At 42.7% G+C, this 13,996-nt stretch overlaps 1 protein-coding gene across 4 annotated transcripts in view; it reads left to right on the plus strand.

Annotated features, from left to right (window-relative positions):
* ACTN1 (actinin alpha 1) overlaps window positions 1-13,996 on the plus strand; it is an 87,160-nt gene that overhangs the window by 40,312 nt on the left and 32,852 nt on the right. For all 4 annotated transcript variants that reach the window (XM_069017623.1, XM_069017620.1, XM_069017621.1 and 1 more), the window contains exons 2-5: window positions 602-716; window positions 5,779-5,898; window positions 13,005-13,091; window positions 13,655-13,742. In XM_069017623.1, the coding sequence (XP_068873724.1) occupies window positions 602-716; window positions 5,779-5,898; window positions 13,005-13,091; window positions 13,655-13,742 (410 nt within the window). The remainder of the gene's footprint in view (window positions 1-601; window positions 717-5,778; window positions 5,899-13,004; window positions 13,092-13,654; window positions 13,743-13,996) is intronic.

Genomic DNA, 13,996 nt, shown 5'->3' on the forward strand with positions numbered 1-13,996 from the left:
GGAGGAAGGGTGGGACAATCACAGGGGAGGGAGGTCTACTTAGCAGCTAGTCAGTGAGAATGGAGGCGGCAGGACAGACACTCCTGTGATGTGATTTATGCGGCTGAGGAGCTCAGCATGCTGTCCTTCAGTGTCTTAAGGGCTGCTGGGGATGGAGTAGACCAGAGACCAGAGTTGAAGAATGGTTCTTGTTTGTTCTCAAGCACATCTCTAGAGACAAGATCATCTGGAATGCTGTTCCCTGTTCTCCTTCATATTAATATGTGTCATCTAATACCACTGGAAGTCCTTAGCAATCTGAGCACTTATTCAAGGTATTCTAAGCCAAACAGAAAATGAGAAGCTTCTCCAGTACATCAGATGTGCTGGAGCTGTAAAATGACTGTCTCAGATTCCCTCTGCTACAGAAACACCTGGCAACTTCTTTGGATATTTAGAGGTACAAATGCTTGTGCCCCACAAGGACATTGGATGGAGAGGTGATAACCTAATGAGCATTTGTCATGGTACCTAGCAACACTGCTTTGGTTGGGAACTGTTGTTTGGTTTGTGGGAAGATTACTGACTGCTTTTTTTTTTTTTTTTCTTTCCTATATTTTAGACATTTACAGCATGGTGTAATTCTCACCTCCGCAAGGCTGGGACACAGATTGAGAACATAGAGGAAGATTTCAGGGATGGTCTTAAACTCATGTTACTTCTGGAAGTCATTTCAGGTGAGAGAGGTTCTGTGTGGTGCTGTCCAGGTAGGATACTGACTGAAAGGGCTGTAATGCTGCAGTTTTTGCTGGAATGTGAGAACAGCTGCTTCCTGGTTGAGAACAAATTTCTCCCTAACAAATATATGTCTCTAGCAGTGACCATTTTGGAATGTGCTCCAAAGCTCATGGCTTGTGCAGGCTGCCTGTTGCATTCCTGCTCCGGCTTCTTGGCTTTTCTCTGCCTGTCAGGAATGTACAGCCTCCTGTGAAGATCCAGGCAGTGGCTCTTACTGTTTGGCAGGGCTGATGAAGCAGCTCTGGGAAGTGTGGGAATGCTGCACTGGCAAATCACACCAAAGCCACATGGCAGTGGGAGTACGATAGAAATTACTGGAAGAAGGGAGTCAAACCAGTAAATCTTCTGTGTTAATTCAGTTTCAGCCATGACTGAAGTTTTTCCATTCTAGTTGCAATCTGAGCTCAGTGCTCAAACCTTCATGGGGGGAAAAAAAACATCCCAAAGAAAAGCAGAATCCCATAATACTCAGTCTGAAATAAAAGCAGTGGCATGAACAAGTTAGGTCAGATTTGTTTTTACTCTGTGTCACAAATGTCCCACTGCTAGACAGATATCTCCCAGGGATTGTTTCATATAAGCAGTAATCCCTTTTGATATGCCTTAGTAGGAATAAATACCTTAGTAAAGTGTTGTAGGATGGATTGAAAGAGGGCAAGACTGTATTTTTCAAACTGGGGTTGTTCACCCCCAGCTCACAGACTTTGTTTTGATGGCTTTTAAGCCAGTTACAGCAACCCAATGACTTGCATTCCTGACCTTGGTACATTTTCCAATAAAATGGCCGTGATAGAAGCACTCACATTGCCTTTCCTATGTCCCTCTTTTCTTTCCTTACCTTCATTTTTTTCCATTTTATGCAAAGATTCTGTCAGTTTATTGTCAGTGTTTGTCAGAAATTATGAACATAGAATGAAATCTTGGGGGGTTTGCCCATACTGGTGGGTTGGAGGGATCAGAGTTTAAAACAATGTAAGAACTTTGCAGTGTGCAGTGCCTGTAAGAAATGAGGTAGCAGAGTCCTTTTAGTTTATCTTCTGTATTTATGTTCCCTCGCAGAGGCAGGGCTGCAGCCTGGACATTGGGGCAGATGGGCCTTGGTGGCTTAGCTTCTAATCACTGGACTGGAAGATAGGGGGGAGAGAAGGATGTGTAGGAGAAGGCAGAAGCAGGGAGTCTTGTATCTCATGCTGCTTAATTTCCTTGCATCATCTCCTGTTCTTCCTCTCCTGTTGTCCCTTTGGTAGCCCACTGGCAGGGCCTGTCAGATCCACCTGAGTTTGGGAAGAAGCTAGCAGCTTCCAATTGCAGTGGTGTGGGCATGGCACGTACCTGTCCCAGTGCAGAGCAGCTCTGCCTGAAGGCTGCTGCTGCGTGATGAGTGGGCAAAGACATGGGGGCAGCTGGGGACTGCATCCCACCAGAGACCGTGGTCCTTCACACACTTAAGACTGAGCATCCTTTCCCTAGAGACAGCAGAAGCCAGAACTGCAGTTCTCCTAAGTGCAGTGGCAGAAAAAGAGAAACGTGGCACATTTTTCCCCATTTCACTTCCATCAGTGCAGTTCCATTAGCCATTGTGAGCCCCACTGCTCATACAGAGCCTTCTTCCAGCTGCCAGCTCCACTAGCAACCCCTTAGGTCTGTAGCTGGGGAAGTAGCTGCCCATATGGGGAGCAGCGTTTCTCCTGATGTTTGGCAAGGGCTCACCTGTATGTTTTTGCCATGGTTCCCACTCATCATCTGCCTAAATGGTGAGTCTCTGGGTGGCTGTTAGCCCTCCAGTTCCAGCTTCTGGCCTTTCCTTTCGACTCTTGGCTCACACCTTCCTCGTCACATATTTTGGGGGACTGCAGAGCTGCTGATTGGGAATTTGCCATGGGCAGGGTTACTTGTGGCAGGCTGATCTCCTCTAACCCAGAAGACCATGGCCATAAGAGCTTTCAGCCATGAGAGTGCTGGGTCAGCTTGGCTGAGAGCCACATGGAGCTGAGTGCATCCTCCACCTGTCTGCCTGGCTGGGATGTGTGGGACTGAGGGAGCACTATGTCCCTCTGTCCCTGCTGGAGGATGGCTGCTGCCACTGTGCCATGGCAGGAGGGATGGAGCCTGCATCAGGGAAGCTACTGGAGACCCTACAGTGGAAGAGAGACTGCCAGTGAGACTGTGGAAAACCTTGGGAACGTGTTGCTGCTAGGCAGCTAGGGCAAGTAGGAAGCAGTTTTCTCGTCCAGTGCAGTTTCCCAAAGTATGGGAAGCAATGATGGTCTGCAAGAGGAGAATGCTTCAGTTTTACTCAGTGTGGTACCTTCTGGAGGTGAGCTGTGCTGCTGACAGCTCCCCTTTCAGCCCCACCAGAGCCCCTTGGTTCCCCAGTCACTGTGCAGTGGGGGAAGTTCCATGGCCTGTCCTGGGACTTCCTCATTGCAGGTCCTCTCTGGTTGGCCTCTGTGGTTGGAAGTAACAACTGCCGCTCCCCTTAGAAACTGCCCCAAAAGATACACTTTCATTTTTCACTTTATATGTTTCCTTCCCTGACAAAGCTGTTTTAAAAATCTACTGCAAGACTGAAAAAGGCTAAACTCACGTTTAGTACTTTTAAAATAAAGTTGTAAGGTGCTTTTTATTCCCTTTGAAGAGACAGAGGCACTAATTGAAATTTTTCCTAAACAAATTTGCAGTGAACAACTTCTATGCCAACACATCCTTGCATTGTTTGGCTTTCAAAGCACAGCCTTGGGCTAGTATATGAGAATCAGAGTGAGAAGCGAGTAGATGATTTTCATTGTCTCAGCTAGGAGAAATACTGAGAAAGAAAACCAATGATGGAAATAGATCAAAGTAGAACATATTTCTAGCAGGCTTCCTTTTAACAGTCTACATCATTAATAATGTACGGCATGGAACCAGATGATGCGTTTTTCTGGAAATCTAAATCTGTAATAAAGTCCAAGTCTGAAGGAATAGCAGTTGGGTTTTGAAAGCTAAAAAGTTCCCAAAGAGAGGATTCTAATCTGGGAGAGGTTTGCAATCACCATCAATTGCTTGAGGATCTCATGGCTGTCAGGGGGAACAATCCTGCTGTCCCCAGCCCCAGGGAGAGCAGTTCAGATGGTCTCCACTGCACTGGCATTGCACGTGGCCACAAGGTGAATTGGATCTGCTTGCTATTCCAGCTGAAACCTAATCACCTGTCTTTATTTTTCTTATTGCAAGGCTAGTTTACAGTCACACGAACTGAAGAAAATTGCTGTCTTTTAGCTGGCTTAACCCATTTGTTGACATTTGGCTGCATAAGACTGCTTAAGTCTATTGTAAAATTACATGTAAAAATATCGTTGTGAAACTGTCACAAATAACTGTCACACAAAATGCTTCAACTTTTCTTTAGAAAGACTAGCATTATCCAAGTGGAAAAAGAAAGCAGTGTACTGTGACATATACTTGAGGTTCCATTAAAGCAAAAGAGCTGGGTTTTTTTTAATCTTACGAAGGAAGTAATACCATAAATACATCTTTTTACTTAAATTGTCAGACATCAGTGTTTCCTTTTAAAACTGAATCTGGTTTTATCCTTAAGCGTGAGAGGTAATGACACCAGCATACAGTAACTACTGAAAAACTTTTTAAAGATTGTCATTTCTAGACTTTTTCCTTTGGAGGACATGGTTATGGAGATAGTATTCTCTTCTCTGTTTTAGCTTTTCCTCATGCCTGTGTTAGGAAACAAGCCAAGTACTTTTCTTTCTCACACTTAAGCCTAAAATAAAGGGTTTGAGTCAGCTTGCATTGGCTTAAATATTTAGTTCAACATATAGCAGGAGACTTTTGGAACTGAATAGGTCAGGTGAGTAATTACTTGCCTAGACTTGCCCGTTTGATCGCCTTTTAATTATAACTTTTTTTAAGTACAAAACCTACTTGGATTTTCTTTAGATTGTTTTTGTATTCTGCAGCTTGTGATCTGGAAGCAGATGTTGTCTTCACTTACAATGTTGTGTCACATACAGGTGGTTCCTGAAATCCCATCTAATTATATTTCTAGTTGAGGTTTCTTTGAAAAGTCCACCTGTCCAAGCTTTAATTTGCTTACTCTGAGTGTTTGGGTTATTGTTAGTAAAAGTAGACTGTGAGTCTAGTTACAAGCAGCCTATCAAGAAGGACATGACTGCACTTAATGCACCTCTTTCAAATAAATAAGGTCAGAATCTACCAGCTTTGTTGCAGTCAGGAGCTGGGTGTTATCCTAAGACTGATTTCTATTGGATACTGACCTGTTCTTACCTTAGGGCTAGGCTGCTGCCTTCTCTGTGCCTCAGTATAAACATTTCAAATGCACCTGTGTAAAAGACCTAGTATAGAGTCAGAATTACATCAGACTTAATGGAAAGGAGTTGAGGTGACAGTCCTTACAGTTATAAAGCCACTTTGCCAAAGAAGTAATTTTATTTCCTGCTACAGGCAGTTTTGGCCATTCAGTGGAGAGACTGGAGAGGTAGGAGATTTGAATCTTGGCTGGGGGAATGAAAAGGCAAGGTACAAGATCACCCTCATATTTGACTGTAGGTAGTTCCAGGGAGAGATTTGGTTTGTAAGTTGGGTGTTGCAAATGCTGGAGGAGAGCTCCTCACCTGTCTTTGTCGGGAAGGGGAGTTTGTGCTCTTTCCAGGCCTTGTTATCTGTGTCTGGAGGAGGTTGGTTCCACTGTCTAGCTCAGTGGGGTTTTAACAGACTTTTTCACCTCTGATACAAACCTACTCTGCAAAGGACTTGACAGGTTCTCTGTAACCAACTTACCTGTGATGCATCAAAAAGATACTTTTCTGTCTGGTTCTTTCTAGAGGTGCTTAAACAGTGAGCGTGGCTGTCCTGAAAGGATGCAGGGAAGTCTACTCTCTGCCAGACTGAGCAGTGGGAGCCACACCACAGGAAACATGCACCAGGGAAGAACAGGTTCAGAATTGTTTTCTAATACATTTTTTTTCCCCCTTTTCTTATTAGGTGAACGTCTGGCTAAGCCTGAAAGAGGCAAAATGCGAGTGCACAAAATATCCAACGTGAACAAGGCCTTGGATTTCATTGCCAGCAAAGGAGTCAAGCTAGTATCTATTGGAGCAGAAGGTAAAGGACCCATCTGATTTTTCTGGGCCCAAGCTGTGCTTAGCCCTTGCCTTTCTTTCATAGCTGCATGTCATTTCCCTGTGCCCTACTGTGTTCTTGTAGAATAAACCATTGAGTTAAAAACAGGATGTAGTAGGCCTTTAAATTTAAAATTTAAAAGTAGGCCTAAAATTTAAATCCTGTCTTCACACCAGGCTGCCAAACCTGAATCCCACTTGGCATTATTGGTCATGTCATCCTGCTTTTCTCCTGGTTCTCATGAGTTGAGGAGAACTTTGAGCAGTGGCAGAAACAAATTAATTAAGATGTTTCCTTCTCAAATGAAGAAAAGTCTGAATTGAAGCATAGCAGCTATTTGTGTTCAGCTTGTTTCAGAGCTGCTAGAGAAGGTCTGTTGCTGGAGGACATTGCATGGGTCAAAGCCAAGCGCAGTCCCCAACACAGGACAAGGACCCCAGAGGCTCCAATGTTCAGGGCTTCCAAGCTTCTGTTCGTGCACCCGACATAGCTGGATGCTCTGGCTGGAAGCGTGTGTATCACTGTGTAGAGACCAGTGCAGGCAGCATCTGGGATGCCCTCAAGAACTTGCAGATCATGCAGAAAGCAGGCAGTTGTGTAGGATTTTTGTCTTTTTAGCAGAGATGGGTAGGTGTTTTACAGATATGTCACCCAAGACCCGGAAGGGATTGCAGGTTTTCATAACACTTGTTTTTCTCTGTTCTGGATCTGTGTGTAAGTCCTTCCTATGGATTCAGGTTGTCACTGTTGCTGTGGAGACACTCTGCTTCTGTGATATTTCTAGGTTTGTCTTTACAGTGACCATGGAAAATGAGGGAGGTTTGTTATCTCCATCTTGCAGATGGAAATACTTGGTTTCTCTAGGGAAACTTCTGACACATGCAGGAAATGAGCCCATGATACAGTTCTGGATGAGTATTCCTTCTTTGGGAGAGTCCTGGGGCTACAGGGCTGAGTTCTGCCTATTTTCAGCTCAGTGAAAGAGAGCAATGCAGTCTTGGCCTCCTGTCCCCAGTTTTGAACTTTCAGGCATTCTCCTGGGATATCTCCAACACCTGTACCCATCCTATGGTTCATTTGTTCCATGTCAGATCAGGCAGATTACTGTAGCTTATGTTTGCATTACCCAAACCTTTACCTCAACATACTGTTTTAACTTCGTGGAGACTTGGAATAATTCAGAACTTGTGTCAGGGACATTGCAGACACCTGTTTACTGTGTTTGGTACTGAAGGGCAAAATGCTAGAGGTGAATGGCTGAATGATACTGATATTTTGCATGCAAAACTTTTCTTCAAATTTCTCAGCTTTTTCAGCAACCTGAGGCAATTGTTGGCCATGAGTACTGTTTATGGAGCACAAATACATATCTAAGGTCATTTTGTGCCCTTACAAAAAAACTGATGCATCCAGTGTCTGACACAATAGTCCATATATATATGAGACCCTTTTCAACTAGAAAACTAGAAGCTGGATCTAGACCCAGAGGTGGTCTACCTTAAAATAGCTCCCATTTTCCAGAGTATGTATAAAACCTCTCTCTCTTTTTTTCTTCCTTTGTTCCCTTTTCTTTTTTCCTTCCAATTCTGCTCTCCCTGGCACTATTTTGCCTTTTCCTCTTCTGAGGGATTTCTTTTTTTTGTCTTTGTTCCTGAGTCAGCTTTGACTGCATCCTCACAGCACTTGGATACCATTTGCAAGTCAAATGATCTGTGACCAAAGATCACCAGGGCCCGATTGTTCACTATGGACTCATAGCGGTACCCTGTTTAGAAATAGGTTGTGAGGTGGCATTTTGTGACAGAAGTATGATTCATATCAATTGAATAGTGATCCTGACCTCCTCTGCCAGATGTTTCCTGGCTTTTCTTTGTCCTGATGCCTATGCAGCTACATGGAGAATACATATGGCTTTCTTTAAACTACCAAAGGCAGCATGGCACTGCAGTTTAGACGAAGATTAGCTTTGATTTTTATACAGAGTGCTTGGGCCTGTGCTGTGATACCAGCCCAGGCCATGTAAGTGTGGTCACAGCACAGACTCCCCCACCCCAGTGCCTGCCTGTGCACACAGACTGAGCCCATGCCACTCTGCTTGTCACCAAGAAGCATAACCTGCTGCAGGGCCTTCTGCCCAGCCCATCAGGTGCTTGGTGGACAGTAAACTGCACATCAGCTATAAAAACGGACTTTTACTTTGGACAGCACAGCAGTTAATTCTGTCTATTAGGACAGAAGGATTCATGTTTCAGGAAGGGATTATGAAACCTTCCTGAAACATGAATTTTAGGGACTTGCTTTCAGATTTTCAAAAAACATCATGCAGCAGCAAAGTAGGAGGTCAAAACCAATGAGTCAGTCATAAGTCTGCACCAAGAAAATGAACTATAGATGCCTCAGTCAGGTTGGACTGATGTAGAAAGTTTTCTAGGGGACTTTTCTCCTAGAGAAGAAAAATGTCATCCAGCAGTAGTGTGGTGGTACTGGTTGAGGGGGCACATTCCTTACCTCAGGGGCTTGTTCCTTCTCTGAGTGTCTGCTGGACAGTGAGGTCCTGTGTGAAGGGTCTGCAGCCCAGCTGTAGTTCCCTGGACACATTGGCCATCAGTGTCCTGGGGTTTTTTTTGGTCTTTTTTGTTTTTTGGTTTTTTTTGAATCTAAGCATTTTGTTAGCCAGAGTCTTTAGAATCAAAGTATGTTGTGGCATACAGCAGATCTATGTAAATCTGGATCAGGGAAGACTCTAGCCAAATGGTTTTCATCTGCTTTTAAATCTCACTGTCATCTGACACTTCAGGAGGCTTCTTTTGCTGTAATAGATTCCATACTCATGTAAAATGCTTCTGGGATTTAACAGACTGAATAGGTCAAGTATGTCACCCTAAGACTGGTTTATTTTTACCTTGAATCTGCGTAGAAAGTTGCTGCTTTCTTAACCAGATCTTGCTCACTTCAACATAGATAACTTTGGGTGAACTGATCGCTCTTCTCACCTGCACAAGTAAAAGGAGAAATAAAGCTTAGAGATTTCAATGACTGCAGAAGTCCCATCTGAGTTTAAAACACCTACTGAAGCACCAGGCAGTGCAAGCATACATTTATTTCACTATGGAAAGAGGGGGGAAATGGTGTCTCTCTATGTCAGTGAGTGAAACATAGCATTTTATTTGTCCCTGTATCCTGTCCACTCAGTTAGGGACCTGAGAGTTACCCTCACTAGCAGTGCTAGCTATCTGTCCTAAATCTGACAGGACCATCAGGAGCAATACACTTTCTGAAGACAGGGGCATGGATAATTGCCCTGCTGTATTTGGCTTTTGTTTGATAAACAAAATGCAGAGCAGCCTTTATGTCACCATTGTTGTTGTGTGTCTATAATTCCCAGATCATAATGCTATCCTGCCAGTTGTTCATGCCCTGCAACAACTTCTCTCCATGTGGTAACCAGAGGCTGTGCTCTCATGGGCAGCCTAGGTGTATCTAGGAGGGGATAGCAACTTCTCTTGTTATTGTTGATTCTGTTTCTAACTATCCAGGGCAGGAAAGGAAGCTTAATAATTTTTGCATTTTTCAAAATGAGCTCATGCATTTAAAAGACGTGGTGGCATTTCAAGAGGCTTGTCTCTGTAGCCAGCCAGTACTGTAGTTTTTTCATACTTGTTACTTGGTACAATGATGGGAGCTGGGTGGAAGCATAGTCACTGGTGCAAAAAATTTCCTTCTAGTGGATGCAGATGCCTCCCCAGCTTTAGCCAGCAACTGATCAACCCTCAAGTTGAATGTAAATCACATTAATAACATGTGCTTGCTGCTGCTGTTCCTTCAACAGCTGCTGGTGGTGAAGTGCACACAGTGCTTGCAGAGGCCCTGCCTAGAAAGAGCACTTGGAAAGCACAGTCAGGCTTTCAGAAAATACTGTCTGATTACTAGCCTTTTAGTACGTGAACTGCTCTCACGTTACTGAGTCTTCCTTTCATCAGCAAGGAGCAAGCATAGTGTCTTTAATTAAACATTAGATTATTCTACCTTTGTAGTGTTGCAGTCAACTTTTTAACAATTCCTGTGGAGTTTCTTTTTTTTTTCATCACCAGGAAGCAGAAAGCTTCATGCAAACCTGTTTTGCAGCCATGTTTTTCACTTTTGTTTCTTGGCCTATTCTACTCTACTAGAAAGAGAGTGGCAGCAGATGAAGGGTCCTGAATTCTGAAGGAAAAGGAGGTTGGCAGCGGGGAGTGCAGGGATGGAAAACCAAGTGAGTCAAGGCCAAGGAGCATAGTCTTTCTGATCAGGCTGGCTGGCTTTGTAACCAGGTTTCCAGGAGAAGATTTTTAGCACCAGAAATGAAAAATTTCTTGCTTGCCTGCTTCTAACAAAGAATAACCATTTTGTCAACTCTATTTAAAAAGAGGGGAAAAAAAAAAAAAACAACCAAAAAGAACGGGACTGAAGACTGTGAGGCTTGCTAAATGTGTATGCTGGGATGGATCACTCACTAATCTTACTGACATCAGTATCTGCTTGGCAGGTGGTGGTACTGTGTAAAGTAAAATGACATGCAGAGATGAAGTGGTAGAAACATTCCGGGTTTCCTCCACAGCAGCATTGTTTTGGTGCACTGCTAAGGAATAATTGTATATGGGAACAGGGAGCACGTCTTCCTTTTTAAATGGATAATGCTGTGAAGAAGACTGGGAAAGAAGGGATGCTTCCATCTTAATTCCAGCAGCTGACTTTATAAAACTGGAATTTGAGAACGTGACCAGAACATAGTGCCAAGTTCTTAGGCGACATTAGCGACTTAACACTATCTGGTTTTATGTAAGTGTCTTGACCTTTATTTCCAATTAAAATCCATGGAACAGAAATATTAATTGCCTGTTTCAGCTCACTGATTGATTTATTACTGTTCGTGAAGCATTGTCAGCATTTAAGTATTGTCATCAGATTTTAATCTAGCCCATTAAAATAAAGAGCTCAATTTAGTTTCAGGTCTTAAATATATCTTAGGAGAGTCCTGGCAACTGTTGTGGGTTTTACGAGCATTGAGTTTTTTGCTTTTTGAAAATCCCCATAATATCTATCACATGAACAAAACAAGCAAGCTGAAAATACAGATGCTTTCTTGTCTATTTTAGCTGCAGTATCTCAGGTATTTGTAAAAATAGTAAGGATTTTCCTTTAAGTTGATTGCAGTGGTTTTTTTGGAGGGGTGAAGAATGCAAAAAGTACAGAACTGAATACAGTTGCCATCACGTGACATTTTCTTGCATCAGCCTAGCAGACAACCACCTGACCTCAAAATGTCTCTAAAAAATTAATTTGTGTGAAAACTGTCAACAGAAAAACACAGTTTTTTCATGCCACCAAGAGTAAACTGTAGGGTTTTTGTACTGAACAGAAAAGTTACTGGCTGTTTAATTCTGGGCAAACTGGTGACCCACTAAGAGATCTGTGTGTACTCTGAAGTTTAGAAAGCAGCAGAGACAGAGTTTTATTGCAGTACAACAAGGTGGCCTGTCTTGTTTTCTGTGTTTTGCATCTGTAAATCCCTAATGCAGGTGTATGTCAAAGGACAGCAGAGCTTATAATTCTAATTTACACTGTAAGTTGCACGACATGTATCTCTAAATCACAAGTTCTCAGGAATTTGGACACGATTTCTCAAAATGTGTGTTTGGGGTGTGTGCTGCTTGTCTTTTGGTTTGAGTGCAACGAGATTCAAATTTTGAAATTTTTTCATAAGAAGAAAAGCATTTTTTAACTAGCTTAAAAGGAAAAGTTCAAATATTGTTACTTTTGTGTCAGAATCCAGACAGGTGTCGGTTGCCTATACTGCAAATTCTACTTGCCCCAGAACACAATGTGTTCCTGCTGGGCATCTTTATGAAAGAAGTGGCACAGAGGTGTCTACAATAGTACAAAAATGGTTTCTGACAGTCTTCTTGGGACTTGAATTATTCTGCCTCCAAACACTAGGTTAATTCTAACCATTTTCTTACTGAAAATACTCTTGTAACTTATCATTTGTTTGTGAAAGATCCTTGCCATATAGGGATCTGCCCGAGAATGATGAGTAGGAGAAAGCAGCTCAGCTAGTTTCACTGTCTAAAAATGTGAAGGCTCTAAATTCCGTAACTGTATATATATCTCTCTGCAATTTCTGTAGATGTTGAGGATCAGCACTTGAGACCCATCTGCTCACTGTTTGGACTCTGGCTCTAGTCCATACGTGGTGGAAGCTCCTTTCTGCATTGCCCCAAGTGCCTCTCCCCAGGACCTTGATCCACCATCCTAAACAGATCGTACCTCACACATGCAAGCAGTTGCCTTGTAAAACCTCCAAGCTGTTGACCCTTGCTGATTTATATTGTGGAATCTAATGAGCAGTAAAGCACAGTCTGCTCACCTCATGGTTTATGTTACATTCTGCACAGACTGGTCAGCATGTCTTTGCTTCCTTTTCCAGCAGGATGCGTGGACTTTGAGAAATGCTCTGTTGTGTCTTTTGGCAATTACATGACTGAAAGGAGTCCTATAAAGGCAGTCTGATGTATTTAGTCTTGTTTGAAGTTAAAACGTTTATGCTGTATGGTTTTCTTGGTGGTATCTTGTTCACAGGACAAAACCAGCTGTCAGAGCTCATGTGCTCTGGGAATTGTTACTGGTTCTTCTGGTAAAATTATGCTGGGGCAGTTTTATAGGTGACGTGGGTAGACATAGGGTAAGAGAAGGAAGGCTTTTCCTTTTCTCAGTTTGGCTTCTCTAAGTGATAGTAATTATACCTGAGGGAGGTGCTTTTAGGCTTCTGTGGGGAATTACACTGATCTAAATTAGTGCTTATTCCTAATCTTTGGGAACATCTGTGTCTGTTTTGCTCTCAGTATTGTACTGCAAAAGAACCAGTCTGATTACTGGGTACTGTACTGTACCAGCAGAGCATCTGGGAAGGCAGGAGAAAACAGTTTGTAGCAGGAATTCCAGTTTTCCATCTGCAAAAGGAAATGTTCCTCAATGGTCCTGTTTTACAAGTATTGCAGTTGCAACTTGATGTCTTCTATTTCTTCTCTTTCTACCTTTTATTTCCATAGAAATTGTGGATGGCAATGTTAAAATGACCCTTGGAATGATCTGGACCATCATCCTTCGTTTTGCCATTCAGGATATCTCAGTTGAAGGTAAATTTTAGTTCTTTCCTGTCAGCGTTCAGTAATGGACAACTGGGGTAACTAAATGGCTTTGCCACTGAATAGCCAAAATGTGCTCTTAAGTGAGTCACTGAAAAATCCTAGGGAGCTACTCTTCCCAGCCTGCTCTGACGTCTCACAGACATGTATGGCCAGGTTCAAGCATACTGAGAGGAGTTTTTCACATGCTTCTCTTGCAAGAGATTTCAAGAGTAGCTCAAAAGGATGGCTAAGCCTTAAAGTAAACTTTTGTGTTATATTTTGATTCAGGGACTAGCACTGAAAATGAACCTATCACTTTTGAGTCCTACAAGACTCTAGTCCCAAAAAGCTATCTCCTTATTACTGAACCTCATTAAAAAGATAATAGTAACAAAACTATCCTAGTAGACTTTCCCAAACAAGACATTTTCTGACAAGTGAAGTTAAATAAAACATAATTTAGTGCAGTCTTCTACTAAAGAGGAATTTGTGATGTTTTTCTAGCTTATGCTCCAGAGACTCCTGTTTTCTAAGAAAATGAGTTAATTGATGTGTTGTCTTTCTTTCTTTAGAAACATCTGCTAAAGAAGGACTTTTGTTATGGTGTCAGAGGAAGACAGCCCCGTACAAAAATGTAAACATCCAGAACTTCCATATCAGGTGAGTTACAGGCAAAAACTTAGCTTTACAATCAGTGTTATTTTCCTGTGTCTCTCAGTATATTCAACAATATTCCTGACAGGCCTCCGAAGGCAGTGCATGTGCACTTTACACAGTAGCAGTGTGGTCCAGAGAGATGCCTAGGAAATTGAAGGCAGAGGTTCTAAGAGGATCCAAGTACCTACATCCCAATTCCTCATTCAGGTTACAGTTGCTGCTTTCATAAAATTCTTCAGGGCATTAAGTGCTCTGAG

The sequence above is a fragment of the Aphelocoma coerulescens genome, chromosome 5, assembly GCF_041296385.1.
Source record: "Aphelocoma coerulescens isolate FSJ_1873_10779 chromosome 5, UR_Acoe_1.0, whole genome shotgun sequence".
NCBI lineage: Eukaryota > Metazoa > Chordata > Aves > Passeriformes > Corvidae > Aphelocoma > Aphelocoma coerulescens.